Raw genomic sequence first — 21,595 nt, 5'->3', positions numbered from 1 at the left:
TCACAAACACATCAAGATGGCCTTTTTGCAGTGTTTTATTAAAGCATATGCTCATCCATATTGGTAAGATGGGGGCAGGGGAGAGGCAAAAACAAACTGATGGCACTAAAAGCTACCTCAAACGGGGTATGTGCACTATTCTGCACAAAATTCAGACAAAACAATAACAGAACAATGGGGAAGGAATTCCTAATGCATCGGTACCGGTTCAGAATCAAGACCCATTGATTCAGAACTACAAAATCCAGGAAGAATTTCAGAAGAATTTCTAGTTTAAATGTGTGATATATAGTTATATAAATATATTTCATTCACACACACACACACACACACACACACACGGGTGTCAACAAATCTTAGGTGGTCTTGGTAGCCAACCAAAATGTGTTCTTTCCATGTTCCCCACCCTCCAACCAGGGCATAGATGGGGTCCTATGAGATTACACTCACCTCAACTCCCAGCAGAGCCCCTGGTGCAGCTGAGCTTGTCGCCAGGGCACTAAGCTCAGATGTCTCTCTGCTCTCCAAGGTGAAGAGCAGCAGCAGCAGGGACACCCCACCCCCATGCTTCTGAAGTTAGCCTGACTTCAGGGAGAGCACTCTTAGGCTTGATCCATTCTGGTACCATGTGGGCCTCTTTTTTCCCCCTTGCACAAACATTTGTACATTTTTTGTGAGTTTTTCAAGATGTGTGCATTTTTTGTGCATATGTTTCAAACATATGCATTTTTGTACACATGCACCCATTGATGAAAGCACGTTTGTGCACGTTTCAGAACTGTACACATTTTTTCCCTGCACATTTTTCAAATATGCCCATATTGTTGAATGCATTTTGCGGGGTTTTGCAAAAGACATCACAAACTCGGAAATGTGCAGATTTCCAACCGCAAAATGTGTTTGGGTTCTGGGAGGTGTGAATTAGGGTGATCCCACATTAAAATGCAAATCCAGCCAATTTCTCATCCATCCCTCCTGCTGCTCCCATCTCAAAGTCAAAATGATAGAAAAGGAGACAGGGAAGAAAGAATCAAGAGACAGCTGAGAGCTGGAGAGATGGGCAGCTGCTGTTTGTTTTCTGTGTGTCAGCGCAGATGCCAGAATAATTAGTGCCGGAAGACACAGCTTTTACCGGCGGACTCTATTTTGGGTAGAAAAAAAAGAACCCTCCCTCCCCCCCTCCCCGAATGAGCTCACTTGCACAGAGTGCTTCAGTGGCCGCCACGGTGGGTTGAACTGTCTCTTTTCAGACCCGTGTAGTGCTAAAATGGGAAGGATGGTTAGAAGAGCGGAAGCCAGCAGTCTCCTAAGAAAGCCTCTCCACCCACATATACCACACGCGCACACACTCGCCTTTGCGCAAGAGCATGCAGCCTATACAGCAGAACATGATACCCAGAAGATCCCAAGATATCACGGGTGGTATAGTGCAGCCTTCCCCAACCTGGTGGCCCCAGCTGTGTTGGACTACAACTCCCATCATTCCCAGCAAGCACGGCCATTGTCTGGGAATGATGGGAGTTGCAGTCCCACACATCTGGAGGGCGCCAGCTTGGGGAAGGCTGGTGCAGTGGCTGTGGTGGCCAAGAGACTGAGCTCCAAATCAGGACGTCGCCCTCGAACGTGGCCTCTGCCACGAGCCTCTGGCCTGGGCCCCGTCGCTTGTGCTCAGCCGTCCAGAAGCATGGTGGACATTGCCACACGATGATCCTGTACATAGCTGCGGTGAGGGCTCTACCGCAGGGCGGCACGGGGAGAGCTTTGAACCGGCAGCCTTCCTCGGCCCGTTCGCAGAGTGGGCGCGGGTGGCATGACAATGCCAATGATGCACTCAGGAGGATGTCTGTCTGGTTCCCAAACGTGCAGGGAAAACCTTCTGGGAGGACAGATATGCATCTGGGGCTCTCCATGGGTGTACTAAGAAGTGCATCTGTGTTGGGGCTGGACACGGTGGCACCACACACACAGGGTGGGCTGCTGGCAACCCCAGAACAAGCCATGTGCTTCAGGGTGGCTTGTAAATCACCCCACCCCTGCCGCGTTTGGACATCACGACAACCTGCGCCTGGCGAGGGTAAGTATGCTAATTAGGCGGCTCTCGACCAGCACGCGTGGGGAGGGAAAATGAGCCACCATGGCTCATTGGGTTTCATCACGCGGAGCTTTTATCCGGCGATTGAGAGGGCTCCTTCACGGAAGTTTGCAGGCCCTTTACATGATGCTGTGATCATCCAGGGCGTCTCCTGCACCAAATGCCCTCTGTCCCGTTTTTAAACGGATCGCAGCTCATGAGCTATCAAAGTACCCCGCTGTGCTCCGCTTGAGTTCCCGCCATGAAAGAGGAAAAGAGGCAAGAAGAGGAGCGAGACCAATGAAAGATACTGGAAGGAGAAGAAGGGGGGAAGAAAGCACACATAATGGGAGTCAGTGGTGATCCTGCATTTAAAACGGAGGCAGAAAGCCCCACTTTAAGTGCAGGATTTTACGCTGCAGTAGAAATGCCCACTGTCCCTCCGTGACCATGCAAACCCGGTCACACGCTCGCTCCACTGTATGTGTTTGTTAGAACAGGCAAAGCACGCCTGCATTCGGCTGATGCCCTGCATTCCTCTCGCCTTCTGGGCCACATGGCTGGTTTGCTGCCAGGAGTGCAGGCAGAGCTTCAAGGCGCTGAATTTAAAACGTCCAGCTTCTTGTCTAGACAGGGCCAGAGGAGCAGACAGAACCAAAGCAGAAAGTGATGACTCAGGGGTGGAGTCGGGAGAAATCTGTAGGTCAGGGCACGGCCAGAATGGGACCTGATGGGTGATCAGAAGAGCCAGGAGAACTGGCACATTTTAGACAGATAGAGGGAGGGAGAACGCCAGCACTGTGCATGGTGCTTTCCAGATGAGCAACAAGAACAGGTCCCTGCCCCCATCTGCTTACAATGACAAAGACCTTCTCTCTGTCCCACCGCTGCCAGAGGCACATTGGGACAGAATGCAAGAGGGAGCCTTCTTGGAAGCTGCTCCCAGCCTCTGGAGCTCCCTGCTAATCTGGTGGGTGCTGCAGTTTCCCTCACCCCTCCTTGTTACTGGTGTCTTTTTATTTGAAGTTTTTATTGGGATGTGTGTTTATTTGATGAGTTTTAATTTTTAATTATAACTTTGTTATTTTATTCGTATTTCACTGTTAGCTGCCTCGAGCACTAATTTTAGTGGAAAGGCAGGACATAAATTTAACAAGTGAATAAATCTAAGATTCAACACATGGGTGACCACAGAGGAAGGGGGAGTTAGAAGCAGAGGTAGATGGGTGGGGAGGGGGCATTTATTTATTTATGAGGACTTGCGCTTAATTACAGCAGGGCGCGGGGACTAAGAGGTTGTGTCAAAAGGTTCAGAGAAAAGGTGGATTTTGAGAAGAGGGAGGGAGAGAGAGGTAACACAGGCAAGTGTTGTCTGGGAGACCATTTCAGTGCAGGAGATCAGGTAATGAAGAAATTTTATTTTATTTAAAATTATTTTTAGGGTGCCTTTAAAGGTGGAATCCTCTCAAAGCGGCATGCAAGACAAAAACCACACAAAATGGATGAAATAAAAATCAAAAGCATGGCAGAATTTCAAATTCACTGTCTTTCCTGCCCCTAATACTACTTTATTGATAAAGACATGGTTTTACTGGCCAGGCCAGAAAGAAACTAACTGGCCAGCAACCCTAAATGTTGGAGTGAGGTGGGTGGGTATCTTTTTTCCTCAAGGACAATTGTCACACCCCTGTTTGTGTGCAGTAGCAACAGGCAGTTTTAAGCCTGCCTTCACAACCACGAGGCCTAGAAACTTATTCATGTTTTTGTTTTTTATTAGAATGAATGCCGACACATCCTCAGGACATGGAAATTCTACTCTTAGTATCCATTTCTGCAGTGCAGTCGAGCTCTACATACAGCCCAGGTTCCCTAAAAAAAGGTAAAGGTGTCCCCAACCAGTCGTGTCCGACTCTAGGGTGCGGTGCTCATCCCCGTTTCTTAGCCGAAGAGCCAGCGCTGTCCGAAGACGCTTCCGTGGTCATGTGGCCGGCATGACTGAACACCGTGGTGCACGGAACGCCGTTACCTTTCCCACCGAGGCGGTGCCTATTTATCTACTTGCAATTTCTTGCTTTCGAACTGCTAGGTTGGCAGGAGCTGGGACTGAAGACGGGAGCTCGCTCCGTCACGCGGCACTCGGGTCTCGAACTGCTGACCTTCCAGTCTACAGTTCAGCATCTTAACCACTAAACCACCATGGCCCCTAAGCCACCACGGCCCCTACCCTGGCCCAAATCTCACTCGTTGCTTTATTATTTCCCCTGTTCCCTGCTGTCTCTGACATTATTTGGGTTACTTACCTCCCTGAAAGGTTATTCTTGGCATTGGATCTGCGACCAGAGCGACCGCCAACATCAGGAGGCACCCAAAAGACCAGGCCGGCTTCATGGTTGCTTACTGGCAGATGGTAGCTGGGAATGTTCAGAAAGATGGAGGGGCGCTTGGGTGCTAACTTCGCAGCTGTCAAGAAACAGAGAAGAAGAAGTAGGGGAAGTCACTCTTAAGACAGTATCTTTGGCAATTGTGTATGACCGCCTGTCTGAAACAGAAGTGGGTTGGTAGATCAGAAGACAGGTTTTTACATATATGATGCCAGACGTCTGTACTGGCAGTTGCTGGGTGTTCCTGCTTGGGGTTCTTAGCAGCAAGGAAAAGGAGTCTTTGGGGCCCACGTTTTCACGCCACGTGGGAGGGGGGTGCAAGACACCTGTGAGGGGCTGACACAGCTGGAACTCTGGGAAGATACACCGGCTGCTGTGCCAGAGAGCTCTCGCGCTCGTCCTCCGAGAGCCCGAGGGAACTCTGCAACCACTGCGCGGGGACAAGTGCTTCCTGTGCTGTCAAGCACCGGTGCTCAGCTGAGGGCTTGTCCACCATCACCCTTACAGGGTTTTAAATGGAATGTTTGTGTTTTTTATTGCGTTCTCTGAACTTTATCAAGGGAGGTAGAGACAGCACTTGGAACTCTGATGCAACATTTCACAGATGAAAATAAATCCCAGTCCTCACACCAAGGACCACTTTGAGTGTGCGCACATGCAATTACGACAGGCTCCCTTCTGCTGCTTCTGCAACAGCCTGGCCTGCACTGGCTTCAGAACTAGGATGTGTCAGGAAACAGCCATCACAATTCTGTCTGAACCCGCAGCTTGTGTGTCTGCATGTATGCTCGAGGAAGAGTGAGTATGGAGTGATCTGGTGGAGAGGGTGGGGGCCTTCTCTCCACCCCCTCCGCCAGCAACCCTCATACAGATCACTCTTTCTTTGCTGCTAGCAAGAAAAGCATGAGCTCTATGAGTGGGCCTTCTCTGTGGTGGGCCCCTCCCTCTGGAATGGCGGCCTCCCCTCTGTGATGCATCAGGCACTGAGGATCATGTGCTTTCGACAATGAATAAAAACACACTTGTTTATCCAGCTTTGCCCAACCATTAACTTGTCTAAATGTTCTTGTGCTTTTATAACGATGCACTGTTTTATAATTGGGACCTTCTCCAGCTGGGGATAGGTAACGAGTGGGGTACCGCAGGGCTCAGTCCTGGGCCCAGTGCTCATCAACATTTGTATTAATGACTAGGAGGAGGAGGTGCAGGGAATGCTGATCAAATTTGCAGATGACACAAAATTGGGCAGGATAGCTAATACTTTGGAAGACAGAAGCAAAATTCAAAGTGATCTGGATAGACTGGAGCGCTGCGCAGAAAACAACAGAATGACATTTCATAGGGAGAAATGCCAAGTTCTGCACCTAGGAAAAAGAAACCAAATGAAAAGAAGCACAGTTACAAGATGGGGGATATGTGGCTCAACCACACTACAAGCAAGAAAGATCTTGGAATTGCTGTCGATCACAAGCTGAATATGAGCCAACAATGTGATGTGGCTGCAAAAAAGGCAAATGCTATTTGGGGCTGCATTCATAGAAGCATAGCTTCCAAACCCCGGGAAGTACTAGTCCCCCTCTACTCAGCACTGGTTGGGCCTCATCTGGAGTACTGTGTCCAGTTCTGGGCACCACACTTGAAGAAGGATGCAGACAACTGGAGAGGGTTCAGAGGAGGGCAACAAAGATGATCAGAGGACTGCAAACAAAGCCCTATGAAGAGAGACTGAAAGAACTGGGCATGTTTAGCCTTGAGAAGAGAAGACTGAGGGGAGGTAGGATAGCGCTCTTCAAGTCCTTGAAAGGCTGTCCCAGACAGGAAGGCCAGGATCGCTTCTCGATCATCCCAGAGTGCAGGACACGTAAGAATGGGCTCAAGTGACAGAAAGCCAGATTCCAGCTGAACATCAGGAAAAACTTCCTGACTGTTAGAGCAATACGACAATGGAACCAATTACCTGGGGAGGCGGTGGGCTCTCCCACACCGGAGGCACTCAAGACGAGGCTGGACAGCCATCTGTCAGGGATACTCTGACTCGGATTGAGCAGGGGGTTGGACTCGATGGCCTTGTGGGCCCCTTCCAGCCCTACTAGTCTATGATTCTATGATTCTATGAATTTGTTGTGAAGTGCTTTGGGTGGTTTTTTTTTAATGGGAAGCAGTATATACTCTAAAATAAATAAATAATGAATAAAATATAAGTAAATCAGCAGTTTGTTTATTTATTACATTTATATCCCACCTTTTTCCTCCTTAAGAAACCCAAGGCAGCGTACAGAATCCTCCTCCTCTCCATTTTATCCTCACAACAACAACCCTGTGAGGTGGGTTGGGCAGAGAGCGTGTGACTGGCCCAAAGTCACGCAGTGAGCTTCCATGGCCGAGTGGGGACTGGGACCTGGGTCTCCTGGCTCCCAGTCCAACACTCTCGCCAACGCTGGCTCTCAGCTAAAGTACGGGGGGGGGGGTGCATCCCTGCTCTACCCCATGTTGCTTTTCACACATGTGCCTCAGGAGACCATTTTCCTGCCCATACTTCGCCTTGGCTCACAGATCCATCGTTGATCTCCTAGCGCTGCTCTGCTCCCTGTGCTGGGTGATCGCCTTTGGGAGCCCCACATGCTGTGCCTGTGCCTACAGAAACGGGTGCCTTTGGATGTCCAAGCGCGACCCAGCCACTTGTCAAGGGCTCCTTGGAGGGCTCTCTCAGTCTAATCCAGTAGCCAAGTCCAGACACAGACAAAGGGATTCTTTTCCAAGCTTTATTCTTCTTTTACAACTTAACAGCTCTACAGGTAGCAACTAGATCTGAGCAGCAGCATCCCTATGCCCTAAGTTGGAACAGTTGGTCCCCGTTTGAAAGGCAATTACTAGCAGACCCCTGAATATAAGGACTAGGGAGAATCCCTCCCCTTTTCCCTTGGATCCTCTGGGCGCAACCGTTCTGTGAGCGCCAACCGGGCGCTACACCTCCTTTCCGCACCCTCCATTTGGCGCCGCTCTCTGCGTCTGCGCCGCGCATCCACCCAGTCTGCTATCTGTGCTGGGTCACTCCCTGGACTGCTTTCTAATCTAGGAATGCTGGTGGGAGGAATCTCTGTCAGCTGTGGGCCCTGGGAAAAAGGGGCGCACTCCTCTCCCAGGAGCGACTGCTCTTCCTCCGAATCAGAACTACTCTGGGATTCTATGGGCTCAGTGTCCACCCTGACACCACTCATCTGATTTCGTTACCCCTGGAAGGCCGGCAACAACTCCCAAGCACTGCATGGCATCAACCTTGCCTTGCACAGCCCCCACAGTGGGACGATTCCTTCGCAGCTCCCGGACGGCTCACCCCACGGCAGCATGAGAGCAGCAACCCGCCCGGCAAGTCTGGTTTGGCATCTGCCACATTCATTGAAGCTGTGCTCAAATTAAGTTCATTACAGGCGAGTAATGATATGCAGATCTGCCATGGCCCTGCAGCTCATTATATTTTGCTGGTGCGCCGGAGTCGCTCACCCCTGCCTTAAGTGCAATGTTGTCTTGAACGACTTGGAGCTTTTCCCCTTGAAATGGCCCCAAGCTGACCCTGCGCCTTTCCGTCCCAATGTATCAGCCTCTGCATCACACTCTCAAGATAAACCAGTTAAGCTGTGACATAATCTGGGCCTCATCTGGATTGGGACTGCAGTGGGGAATGAAGGGTCAAAGTTTCCCCGACCCCACCCTGGCAGGGTCCCAGTCTGGATCAGGTTCCCTGCACCAGCTATTTGCTCTTTCAACCACACGCGCCCCCCATTCGCACCATTTCTAAATGCATGACTGGTCTCACAGCTCCTAACACGACTTCCCATCTGACATTTATAGGCATGAAAAATATCCAGATATCAGACTCACAAGTACTTTTGTTTACAGATCTGTTCTCTCTTACACTTGATGTTTACTTTAACCTGTGTAATACCTCTTATCTTTCTGTGTAATGATTTTTTAGAAGGAAAAAAAACACACAGATGGAAATGACGTGAGTTACGAGAAGTGCAAATTAACATCTCTCTCTCTCTCCCTTGACGTGCTGAACCAGCTGTCCATCCCTCCTTTGGGTGTTACACAGATCAGCCTCAGAAGCCGCCGGGAGACAAGCGACTGACAGACGCTGACAGGCTGATAGGGACCAGCCAAAGGCGAGTCACCCCCATTTCCTGACATTGCCATAGCCCGCCTGCAAACATCAGCTGCAGCCTGTCTGCTTCATGTGTTCGTATGATTGGAGCGCAGGCAGTGGTGAAACGAGCAGTTGTGGAAGGAACAGAAACAGACATTCCCCACATCTGAATTCCTCTGCGGGGGCGGGGGGGGGGTTGAAATTACCCAGACTTGTTTCCAAAGTGGCGCTGATGCATTAGGAATGCTGCCCAATAGCCAAAGCTCTCTGGGTGGTTTGCAAAGATTAAACCCCTAAAAATACAATATAATTGACATAAGATAAAACCACTGCATACAAAAATATAAAACAATTTTGCACAACCAGCAATAAAAATTGCAGGACCTTTTAAAAATCTCATCATATGCTGTCAGGTGTCTGGGAATAGAGGAAAGTCTTAACCTGGTGCCAAAAAGAGGTCAATGGGGAGAGCGTTCCATAATTGGGGGCCACGACAAAGAAGGCCCTCTCCCTTGTTGCCATCTTCCAAGACTCCCTTGGAGGAGGCACTTGGGCGAGGGCCTCAGATGACGACTGTAGTGTGTGGGTACGTTAGCTCTGTCTAAGCTCTTAGCGAGGCCTGAGCGGTCCCCTCTCAATTATTTTTGCTTTGTAAATTTAACACACATCAGAGGACCACCATGTTCCAGTTAAAGAACAACCACACACAAGTGGACCATGCTAGGCTGAACTCGACTCACCCCTGTGACAGCCCCCCTATCAAGACCCCCAGTGTGCACACTCAGCCCTTTTGCCTTGGTGCCCTTCCGCCCTCTTTGCCCGGGCCGCTTCTTCTGCCTGGCTCAGTCCTTCCCAGGGAAGAAGCTGGCTCCCTGCCCAGCTCAGCCAGGCTCCTGTCCCGTCCTCTGGGCTGCTCTGCTCTGTCTCTGCAGAGCGCCTCTCTGCTTGGCGCAGAGGGGCTCATGTCAGCTTCCCCCTCCTCCCACACGCAGCCAGCCAGGCATTTGCCAGCGGTCCTGCAGCTCCTGCCAGGCGTGTTGCCTCCCCTGCTCCTGGGACCCTCGGCACGGCAGGGAGGGGGCTTGAGAACCAGCCAGGAACCCGGGCAACTGGTGTGGAGACCTCCAATCCTGCGGCTGAAGTGCCAGGGTCCAAAGACTCCTCAGAGTCTTTGGCAGCGCGAGGGGTCTGCTGCGGGGTCCTGCTCTCCCTGCGCCTCCTTCTGCTCGCAAAGTGTGCACCCCGCCATTCGGCTATGCTGGCTGGGGATGATGGGAGTTGTAGTCCAACACCTCTAGAGAGCGCCAGGTTGGGGATGGCTGCTATATCACCTTAGCCAAGTGATTTTTCTCTCCCTTTTACAAAACTGGAATAACTGCAGTACATCACAGGGATACTCGTAAGAGAGCAAATGTATGTTTTAGATTGCACATTTTATGTGATAAAAAGCAACTGACATGTCCATCACTGGCCTGACGCTTTCTCAGGATTTTTACCCCCTTCCGCTGGCTCTCACCCCAATGGCTGGGCATGGCAATGGCTGCACTCCTGTGTTGCATTGTGTGGGCTGGTTTTAACAGTTAAATCCAAGAGGAAGAGGATAGAAGGTCACTAGCTCTCCCAGCTACTTCTGCCAAGCCCTGATCTATCTTGTCTTGTGATCCCAACTTTCTTGTGTGCTCAAAGTTCATGAACAGCGGCTGTAAAATCTGCAGCAGGCAAAAGATGCTGGGAAAGAAGTACGTAGTGCGAGAATTGAGAAAGGCCCGCTCCAAAAAGAGCCCTAAAGAAAATGTCACTTGTCTGAACAGTTCCAACTACTAAAGGAAATGGCAGCGGGGGGGGGGGGGTGTCCTTCAGTTGCCAGATAACCCTTATTCCAAGGGGATTTCCTTATTCCACAACATCACAGCAGCTTTGTGACATACAATAGATGCCCCTTCTTTCAAAACACGGCAGATCCACCAAGCTGGCGCAACACTTCTGCAACTATTTGGCAATCCTGGAATATCCACATTGAAATGTCTGGGTATGGGGGGCAGATGGGCGCCTAATTTCCCATACTTTCTAGCCATCTGTTTAGTAAAAACAAAATTACTGAACAGATGGGCAGAAAGTGTGGAACTTCTGAGAAGTGGCATGCAGGAGGTAGGGTGGGGATGAATTTGCAGCTGGCCCTTCTAATGGGCAGTGACCAGAGAGGGAGCGGATCAGAAGGAAAAGAGGAAAGAAAATGAGGTTCCTAGATGCATGAGAACAAGAATTGTATATATTGCATATTGTATTTTAACATTTTAATCTCTGTAAACTGCCCAGAGAGCTTCGGCTACGGGGAAGTGTAGAAATGTAATAAATAATAAAATAATAATAAAGAACACACCTGGAAGACATCTGGGTCTGATCTATTTATTTGTTTTCTACTACTGACTAACACAGATTAGAATCCACACTGCAGTCTGAAGTGTGTATGGAGAAGAAAAGGAGCTGATGGCCTGATCTTGACCACGTTTCCTGGCACAGAACTCCCAGAAATGACAACAGACCTGGGGATGGCAGCATTTGGCTGTGTACGCTTGATCGTTTTGGAAGGGAAATGGGAGCCCTAACCCCAGCTACTGTGGAGGTAATCTTGGGTCTGGGACTGAGTAGCTTAAAAACTTCATAAACGTAATAGGAAGGGCGGCCTCTTGGGGCAGGGCTGGGGGGGGGGGGGCAACAGAGGTGGTGAAATTGACTAGAAGGGTTGTGGTCTAGTCAATTTCACTGGTAAGGGGAAGACAGACAGACAGACAGACATTATAGGAAGGCAAATAGCCCTAGTATCACAGTTCATATATAATTAATATTTCTTATTTATTTAGCTACCATCAATCTGCCCAGTGCTTTACAGAATGCAAGATGACCAGTCCCTGCTCCAAGGAGCTTCCACTCTAAAATTCAACACAGACAAGAGAAGAAAAGGAAGGAGAAGGGGTCAGAGATGCACATTTATTTCAGTGACACATATTCAAGCTGAGTTTCTGTTCAGAAGAAACCAGCAGCTGTTCGCTAACCCAACAGGGTATGATGGTAGAAGTCCCTCTTTTTTAGGGCGTTCTTCACTCCCAGTTTGTTACCAAGCTGGGCACTGTGGCAGCTTTCAGAGCCATTTCACACGCAGGTACACCACGTTTGCTCCAATAAACATGTAAAGTGTGAGGGGGAGAAGCACATCCCCAAACCCTCAGGGGCATGTGACAGACAGGGACACCCCCCTACACACACACTCAAAGCCAGAGTTTCCCTAGTGCTTCTGGTAAGATCCTGCTAGTGCATAAAGGCCATTTTGCACTATTGCCCTGATGTGCAACGTAACGTATGTCCACAATCATGGAGGAACCATGGACTTTTCCATCAGTTTCCAAACATGTGTCTCCTTCACATGTTGCAGCATCTCCTGTCCATACACATTGCAGCAAACCAGGAAACCTCTTTTGCATAATCACAGAATCATAGAGGAGTAGGGTTGGAAGGGGCCTACAAGACCAGCGAGTCCAGCCCCCGCTCAGTGCAGGAGTCCAAGTCCACACCGCTCAAAAGTGGCTCCTGTAACATCATCAACAGACGGTGGCACCAGCCCTCTGGTCTGCAGCTGGGATTTGGAGGGCAGGGCAGGCAAAAGACCACCCCTGAACTCACCCCCTTAACTGGCCTTTTAGCAAGGCTCGTGAGCAGAGAGCGCCCCAAGTCCTTCCTAGGGTGCCCTTCCTCTGCGTAGGTCCCTTTCTCAGATGGGGACAAGAGGGGGGACCATGTCGTGTGTCAGCGCCTGCCCCATTGAATGCACTTTCCTGGGGGAAGGGGCCAGCCTGCCTACAGAGTGCGGGGAGACCCAGCCTTTGCAAAGACTGGTCAAAGGCCCACCGCTCCAGCCAACACCCCAGGAAGGTCAGTATGAGGGGATGCTCAGCTTGCAGGAGAGGATGCTCAGCTCCAGGTTAAGGAGGCTCACTTGAGCATGCCCTGTTGTGTGAGGGCTTGGGGAAGGTGGACCGTTCTGATGCTCCCCCCCCCCCGCTGGCACCTCCTCCTGGGCCTCCCTGGTGTCAGCCACCATGTCTGACCCAAAGCCACCCCAAACTCAACCCCCACAATGTGGCAACACAGGCATCAACTTCACAGGTCTTGCAAGAGGTGGGGCGAGGAGGGGGCATTACCTTTCCAGGGGGCTGCGCAGGCCAGCCAGAGTCCCTCAAGGGCATCTTTATGTGGCAGCAGTGAGGTTGCACTTCCTATGAGCTTCTCTGTCCTTTCAGCCTGGAGTGGCTAGTTAGGCTGACCAGTTTCCCAGCGCCTCTTGGGCAGAGGAGGCAGACAGAAGTTCCCTGGCCACCCTCTCCTCAGGCAGCTCTCTGTGTCCAAGGCCCGGCTCCCTGGCTCTGAGAAATGTGAGTTTGTTTTCCTGTGAATGGCTTCCGCCTCCAAGGCTGGAATCCTTGTTCTCGCCAGAAGCGGCCCAGAGTGTTCTCCCCAGAGAGCGCCGGCCGCCGCTTGCTGTGAGTCAGGAAACCCAGAAAGGGCACCCACCCTCTCTCTCTCTCCCTCTCTTGCTTTGGTGAAGCAATGCAGCAGCAGCGAGTCTCAACACATCCAGGGGCCTTTCCCTCGGCAGCCAAGGCAGGTCTCGCTCACGCAATGCCGACACGCATCCCTCTGGAGCAGATCGTGCGCAGCTCCTGGATTTCAAAGGTTCTGTAGCTGCTGAGGCTGTAGGAGCTGTGGGTTCGAGCGTGTTGTGTCGGGAGTGCCAGGCTGTGAACGAAGACTCCGGGGTTCGTCAAATGCCCAGCTCTTGGAGGCATTCCGGGGTGGCCCGAAACAGTGGAGCTGCCTTTGCTTGGAGGTCCATCAGACCTGAGCACCACCTAGAGTTGCTGTGAAGCTGTTCTGGTTGACTGACCTTTTGTTGGTTCATTTTTTGTCTTGGCCCTGCTCCTCTGACTTTGACATCAGCCTGACCCACACACAAATTCTGCAGGAAAGCTTTCCCTGGCACGGAAAGGAAGCAACAGCTTCACCTATTTCATTTCTGTGTCAGGCTGCTGCAAAAGACACAGGAGTAGGACCAAGAAAAAAGTTGGCAACTCTAGTGAGCTAGAACTCAACAGCCCATGTTAAACAGATGCAGGGGGATTTTAATTTCATTAAAAATAAAATGGTCAGTTAACCCACCGCCCCCCGACCACATACTGGTCTATGCTTGTTCCACTGTTACATCTCCTGACCCGGGCGGCGGGGGGGGGGGGGGGGATCGACTGTGCTTTAACTATTTTTGTTTCAAAGAGAGAAAACAATGACATCGCAACTAAACATCTTTTCTACCCACCCCAACCCAGCAAATTACCTCATAAACCCAGTTCATCTGACAGCTCTGTTGAGGCAGAGTAAGTTCAACACCATGCAGGGAAAGCACCAAGCAGGGGTCAATGCCAGAATTCTATCTGTAAAACAGAAGGACATCTCTTTTTTGAATCTCCGTTTTCCTGTCTCTTTTTTCCCCTAATGTTCCCATATATTGTAAAACATGTCAATTAAAAATAAAGTTTAAAAATAGTTTCTTTAAAAAGGTCTGTGGTAGCGATCTCGTCTGATCCCGGAAGCTGAGCAGGGCCAGCCCTGGTTAGTACTTCTTTGGGATTCCGCCTGGGAATCAGGCTTCCTGCATGGAGCGGGGGTTGGACTCGAGGGTCTTGCAGGCCCCTTCCTGCCCTATGATGCTGTGAGTTATATGATCTAAGTCTTGTGGAATCTCAAAGGCCAACCACTTTATGGCAACAGGCACTTCCGTTAGCTACAGTCCCCCAACCGAGGCTTCCCTGATACTTCCAGCTCTGGCCTAGAAAAAGCTCTGGCCACCCTAAATTTGAAAAGGCGCAATCCTACAATTCCCAGCATGCCCTAGCCAGCCATGTGGGCAGTTAAGAACATAAGAACGTCAGAAGAGCCCTGCTGGGTCAGACCCAGGGTCCATCTAGTCCAGCATTCTGCTCACACAGGGGCCAGCCAGCTGCCCAGGGAAAACCCACAAGCAGGACACGAGTGCAACAGCACCCTCCCACCCATGTTCCCCAGCCACTGGTGTATGTAGGATCACTGCTTCTGGTACTGGAGGTGGCACACCGCCATCAAGACTAGTAGGACTTGATAGCTTTCTCCTCCGGGAATTTGTCCAACCTCCTTTTAAAGCCATCCAAATTGGTGGCCATCACTACATCCTGCGGTAGCGAATGCCATAGTTTGACTGCGTGCTGTGTGAAGAAGCCCTTCCCTTTATCTGTCCTGACTCTCCCACCCATCAGCTTCACAGGATGACCCCTTTGGGTTCTAGTATTTTGAGAGAGGGAGAAAAATGTCTCCCTCTCCACATTCTCCACACCAGGCATCATTTTGTACACCTCTCTCATGTCTCCCCGACCCTCCTTTTTTCCAAGCTCAACAATCCCAGCTGTTGTAACCTTCCCTCATGGGGGAGATGCTCCAGCCCCTCGATCATTTGAGTTGCCCTTTTCTGCACTTTTTCCAGCTCTACAGTATCTTCTTTTAGGTGTGGTGACCAGAGCTGCAGGACTTTTTTCTGTCTAAACATGCACAGGGCCGCCCTGCACACCTCTCAGATGCCACAGGACTCTGGGTGGGTTTAGAAGAATGGTGCAGGCGTGACTTCCTTCCCGTCACAATGCCATCTGTTTATGCTGAGGATTTATATGCCGCTTGGCAACTAAAATGAGCTCCCAGAGGGATAACACTGTTAACACCACCCTCCCTCCCAAGAAGGCAAAGCCAATCTGCATTATTTGAGCAGAATGGAGAATAATGCAGACCACATAAACTGAAATGTCTGCGGATGACAAAAGCTGTCCAACCACAGGAGCAGAAATAAGAATGGCAACAGCAGCACTGAGCTAGAACAGCCTGGCCCAGCCAGGTGCTCTCCAGATGTGCTGGACTATGTAGCTGGCTGTGGGATTATGGGAGTTGTAGTGCAACACTTCTGGGAGGAGCCCAGTTGGGAAGGCTGGACGAGAAGCTGGCTTCTGGTAGAGAGGGGAGTGCTCCCAGCATAGGGCCAGAAGCCGCTGCCTTCACGGGTAAATGGGGGCCTCTGGTGCTTCCTCTGCCCACCCTTTCAGCCTCTTCTCTTCTCTCAGTTAGAGGCCCACCCCTTGCGCCTTTTGCCTCTCCTTCTCCGGGCCCCCGGCCCCCCCCTGCCCCGGCCCCTCCCTGCCCCGGGCCCTCCCCCTGCCCCAACCTACCCTACCCTCTGGGCTCCAGCCCCTGCGCCCTCCTTGGCCCCCTGCCTCAGCAATCCTGGCTCTGGCCTCTGTCGCTAAGCCCCCCCTCTGAGGTGCTCAGCTTGTCTGTGACATCAGCAGTGCTCAGCCACAAGGGCAGTGGGAGAAACAGGGAAAACAAATGCTAAAGTTTTCAGGAGGAACCAACCAACCCCCGCCCCCGTTCCAGATGGGCACCCACCCCCATCAGGGCAGGCTTTGAATATGCTAAGTGGCTAAACCCTCGTGTGTGCACCCACCCCCTCTGACATACACAACGCGCGCACACACACATCCCTCCAAAGACTGCACAAAAATCAGATCAAGTGGAGGTCACAACCATTACGCCTTTTTAATCAAAGTATGTTCTTTCTTTCCTTAATTTATAAGCTTCCCTTCATCCACAGGATCCCAAGTGATGATCCCAAAGATTTCAAAAGGTGATCATCTCAAAGATTTCAGAGGGGATGCTCAACCAATCAAAGGACCAAAGTAACGGGCAAAATGCACATTCGGAAACTAAGCCAAACCCACATAAATTCAGTGAAACCCTTCTCTGTGGACGAACATGGAGGGGGTGGGGGCTGTTCCGTGTTTAAAGGCAGAACGCCCTGAGTCGCAAAGAACAAAGCCAGGAGGCTGCTGGTATAAAACAGATCCGGGTCTCTGGGCCCAGCGCTGTCTGAAATATCCGAAGCGCTCAGGCTGCTCAGCTTGCCCTGGCTGGCAGCTGCTCTGAGGCGGAGCAAGGGCTTCCCCAGCCCTACCTGGAGATTCGGTTGCATGTGCTCAGCCAGGGGCTATGGACCTCCTTCCCATCCTCCAATGGCTGGATACACTCCTGCTACCACTACTTCTTCTGGGGAGAAGGTGCTGCCTCCCTCAGAAGCGTGCATAAGAGTGAAGCCACATCCGCATCGGCTGCAGTCCTGCGCTCACTTACTTCTGGGTCAACATGCACAGCACTGAGCTGCAAGCAGTCGCTCCATGAATGATGCGTGATGTGTTTGCTTGTTAGTTGGGCCTTAACACCCTGATGCTTCTGAAGCCAGTGCAGGGCCCGATCTATGCAGAAATGGAGTGAGACGCGCGTTCTGGTTATATCCAGATTCTCATGAAATCACTTTGGTCTGTCAGGGGCTCACAAAGCAAGAAAGGCGAAGTACTCACTACCTAAAAACCCACTTTCACGGGTCACACAGCACTTGAAACCCCCATACACTGGGGTTGGGTGGGCGTTGGAGAATTGAGCGGCATCAGCCTCATAGGTGCTGCTCAGGAAATGAGAGAGGCTTCTTCCCAGCCCCTGTCCACACTCCTCTGCTCAGGGAAGTTTACTGGAAGTGCTGAGTTAAGCCCCAGTAGTTTCCCACACACCTCTCCCCTCTCATCCACCAGTGGGACATTGTGAAAGATTAAAAGATACTGCGCTATTGTGAATGGGAAAAACAGGCGACATACTGTGAATGGGGGAAGCAGCTACCGCGCTCTTGCGAATGCTTGAAACAATACTGTTTTGATACTTCATTACTGTGAATGGGGAAAAGAGGCTAGATATTGTGAATGGGAAAGCAGCCCTACTGAGAATGGGAGAAAAAGAGGGGAGGGGTGGAGGGGGTGGTCCCACCCTTGACCAGCTCACTGCCAGGTCACAAAAATAGGCACGTCCAGGATTTAAAGTGGGGGGAAAGGGTACACTGCAGTGGAACTGCACGGAGGCTGCATTTAAGGGAAAAAGTTGCACTAAAGGGACTTTCCGAAAAGGGCCTTTTCCAGAGGGAAGCTGCGGCGTGGCTGCAGATTGGCGACAACGTCATCTGTCATGAACGACCCTGAGGTGCTCCCGCTCTGCACTAAATCGGCCGTGTAGATAATTCCGAGATAGGCTATTGCGGAGTCAATGGATGCATCCAGCGAGAGGAGGCTGCCAGGAGGCAGGGAGGCTTGGTGGGGGGCGTGTTACCGTGGCTGCTCCCCACTTTCAGCCAGTAAGGTGCTGGAGGGTCTGCTGTGGACTTTGCACCTTGTTTGGGAGCTTCCCAGAGGAATCCATGTTTAACAAACAGAACCAGCCGAATCACAGAAAGAGGAGGTCGACTGTAAAAGCAAAGGGGCTCAAGAAAATGATGCAGACGTTCATCCAGATGAGTCTTCCCCAACCTGGCGCTCTCCAGACATCTTGGACTATAACTCCCATAATCCCACTGATCCAGACTGTCAGGCAGCATGACAGGATCAGCCCACTGCCGATCCGTGCTCTTCCGCAGTCCTTCCCGAAATGCACAGCCCCCACGACACCCTGAGGTTGGGCCCAGGCGGGTGGCTGGCTGGGTGTATCCCATCCAGCCGGTTAGGAGAAGCAATACCTAATGGTTGCGGGGGTGGCGGAGAGGATTCTCTTCCGATCCAGCCCAAGCGGTTTCAGCAACAGCTGGATCCATCAACAGGGATGAATTTCACCAGGAGCAAAGAAAAACACAGGTGTGCACAAAGGACGGAGAAGAAATCAAACGGAGGAGAGAGAAAGCCACCTGGGTCACCAGTCGGCCTCCTCCACCTGCCTTCCCGCTGGAGCAGCACACACCTGCAGCCCTCGCCAGTTCTGGGACCAGCCCTCCTCGGAGGCACTGTGGCTTTACTGGGGCTACTCTCTGGCACAAAAACAGAGAGAAAGATGCTGTGGTCCAAATCAGCCACGACATGCGAGGTCCAAGATCTCCTGCGGTTTTTGCCTGGCTAAGTAGCAACCCCGTACAGATCTGGGATGCCTGTGGTCAGTTTCCAGCAAAGCCCCCTGAGGGACTGGGAGGTCTATATCCCCTCGGTTGGCTCCTCCCCATCCAGGTCATCTGCTGGGTCTCAATGCATTCCGGGTTCTTCCCTGGCGTCTCCCTCCTTCCAAGTAAACCCCTGACAGTGGCGCCTTCTGGCAGCCCAACAAGCTCTTCTCCACTGTCTCTGGCCTCAGAGATGTGCAAACAAGCGCTGTTCACGTTTGCCCAGGTTCTTCAGACATCTCTCCTTGATTTCTGAAAGCATTTATGATCTCTGTTCATTTTGCACAAACAGGAAAATTGTACAAAATATGTGTGTATTCCCCCCACACGCACTAAAGCATGAAAAATGTGCAGTTTTGAAATGCTTGTTCGTTAAAATTTGTGCATTTTTCAAACGTGATTGCATGCTTGAGAATTTCCAAATGTTTCCGGAGAAGACGTTCCCCTGCTTGCGTCTGTGTTCAGGGCTGTGAACAGGGCAGGGTCAAGTGTTTTGCGAACACAAGCCATATTGTCGTACATCCCTCTCTGGACTTCTTGCAGGGCTGGGGGTGAAGGGGGAGAGTCTAGGGTGCGGGCCCCGGCATGGTGTGTGGGGTCATTGGGGGCCCAGCTGAGCCATCCTTGGGGCTGAGTAACTTGGTCTAGTCCACGGTGACAACAGGTCCTTCTGGACCCCCGTTACACTGGAGGTCTGTGTGGGGTCCCACACCTCTCTCTTGCATGAGCTTCCCACGGGAGCTGGGTCCTTACACAGGGTGGGTGGGTTTCCTTAATGTAAGCCCCACCCGCCCTGGCTGCTAAAAGCTCCATGGTGGGGGGCAGAGGGACTGGAGAGAGGCAGGAACATGGCCTGGGAGGCGGTGTACACTGGGGTGAACCACCCTGCCCTCGAGTGCTGCTTCCCCGATCTGCAGAGCAGCCCTGTAGGGGCTACTTATCAGCAAACACCGCAAGGATCCCAGTTGAAGGTCTCTTGCTGCCGGGCTTGCCGGGGTGCCGCAGAGCCAGGGCTCACAGGGATGCGGTGGCGCACATTTCCATTGGCAGACCCCTGACATCATCCGCCACGCCCTCGGAGCCCCCTCTCCCGCTAAGCACAGCCACCATCCTCAGAGGAGCTGGGGAGGGGAATGAATTCTCCCAGGAATGGGATCTTGTTCCTTGCTGTAACGTAAAGGACTGGGGGATGGCACGGTCTTGAGTGGGCAATGGCAACCCATTAGCTGTACCAAAGACCAGCTCCTGGCGGAGATGAAAACTGCCAGGACTGGTTTATTGATCAGGACCCACCCAGCTGCCTGAACCTCTGGCCTCTCTTTGGGGCGTGGCTCTGGGGATGGTCACGAAGAGCACCTGCACTTTAACACTGGCCACTGGACCACTGTGGGTTTGGCCCTCAGCCTGGGAGACGATGCTGGGAAAGGGGGTCGCTGAAACGTTAGAATGCGGGAGAAAGCTGGGGGTGACGCCGACCGATCATAGCACCCCCGCACCGCCACTGGCTTCCAGGTCTTCACGCTGAGATTTTACTCCTTCCCCTGGGTGCCCTGAGGAAGAGGAGAATGCTCCAACCACAACAGCTGCCCTCATCCTTCTCCTCAAGTCAAGTCCTGAGGCCTTGGGTGCAGGAGGTGTCGTGACGCAGGGCAGAATTCAGTCTCCATCCTCCAGCGTGGCTGTCTCCTGGCCGAGCTTGTGGGCTTTCCAGGTTTGGGAACCTCCCCCCACCCCCAGTCTGATTCTGCACTGGAGGCTGTTCTGGGGCTTTTTAGTGCAAGACGTACCAGCGCTGTTCTGCAGTCCAAAACAGACCTCGCCAGTGGCAGAGGGTCCCGTGCAAGGTTGGGTCGCTGTGTGTCTGGGTGCGGCACTTCCGGGCCTGTGCTTGAGAGACACACCTCGAGGCCTGGCAGGGGCACAGAGGGATGGGGAACAGCAGACCAGCCCCGGAGGGACTGTCACCCAGAAGGGGGCCCCAACCTCTTCTCCGTCATCCAAGGCTGCGGGACATGAAATAACGGGCTTCAGTCGCGGGAAGGCAGACGTCCCGAACATCAGGAAAAACGTCCCAACGGTCAGAGGAGTCGGGCAGTGGAAGCATCGGCCCAGGGAGGTGGGGGCTCCCGTTGCTGGAGGTTTTCAGGCAGAGAGTGGGCAGCACCAGCAAAAACATCAAAAGACCTCCACGCCCCCCCGTCCCCACCTCAGGCAAAACAAGGATAGATAAACCGATGGGAGCAAAGGAGCCTGACAGGACAGATCAAAGGAAGTCCTTCTTCGCACAGCGCAAGAGTTAAACTGTGGAATCCACTCCCACAGGATGGAGTGATGGCCACCAATTTGGGGGGCTTTAAAAGGGGACTAGACAAACTCCTGGAGGAAAAGGCTATCAGTGGCTACTAGTCCTGTTGGCTATGTGCCACCTCCAGTATCAGAGGCAGCGAGCCTGTGTACACCATTTGCTGGGGAACATGGGCGGGAGGGTGCTGGTGTGCTCATGCCCTGCTTGTGGGTTCCTGGTCGACAGCTGGATGGCCGCTGTGTGAACAGAATGCTGGACTAGATGGACCCTTGGACCAATCCAGCAGCGCTCTTCTGATGTTCTTTTGTTAGCCTCCTTCTTCTCCAGGGCTCCAGTTGAAGGCTACAACTGATGCGGGGGGGGGGGTGTCAGGCAATTATCTCCTTCATTTGAGATCTTTTCCTCTTCCCCGTCCCCCCCCCCCATCCACCAGGCTCCTCCCTTGAGCTGCCAGGTGCTTCCCAGACCACAGCCCTCACCTCCCAGGCACAGGTGACCTGGCAGCAGCCCTGGAGACAAACAAGAGGAGTCCGGGAGGGGAGGGATATCCCTGATCAATGAGGGCCCCGCAGCAGAGGCCACAGCTCAGGGGCAGAGCACCCCTCAA

General features: G+C 52.1%; 1 protein-coding gene across 3 annotated transcripts in view; it reads right to left on the bottom strand.

Annotated features, from left to right (window-relative positions):
- The window catches only part of SEMA4A (semaphorin 4A), a 75,994-nt gene that overhangs the window by 37,065 nt on the left and 17,334 nt on the right, over positions 1-21,595 (bottom strand). The window contains exons 3-4 of one of the 3 annotated variants that reach the window (XM_084824629.1): positions 13,980-14,076; positions 4,372-4,531 (exon numbers count right to left, since the gene is read on the bottom strand). In XM_084824629.1, the coding sequence (XP_084680755.1) occupies positions 4,372-4,459 (88 nt within the window). In that variant the 5' untranslated portion in view covers positions 4,460-4,531; positions 13,980-14,076. Of the gene's footprint in view, positions 1-4,371; positions 4,532-12,792; positions 13,017-13,979; positions 14,077-21,595 lie in introns of those variants that run through there. The other 2 variants (XM_084824632.1, XM_084824630.1) reach the window with 2 other exon arrangements.

This window comes from Heloderma suspectum, chromosome 17 (genome assembly GCF_057233095.1).
Source record: "Heloderma suspectum isolate Gila_16-S chromosome 17, 16-S_ref, whole genome shotgun sequence".
NCBI classification, from domain to species: Eukaryota; Metazoa; Chordata; class Lepidosauria; order Squamata; family Helodermatidae; genus Heloderma; species Heloderma suspectum.
The sequence above is the reverse complement of the archived record's forward strand: the minus strand, read 5'-3'. Positions and strand labels throughout refer to the sequence as shown.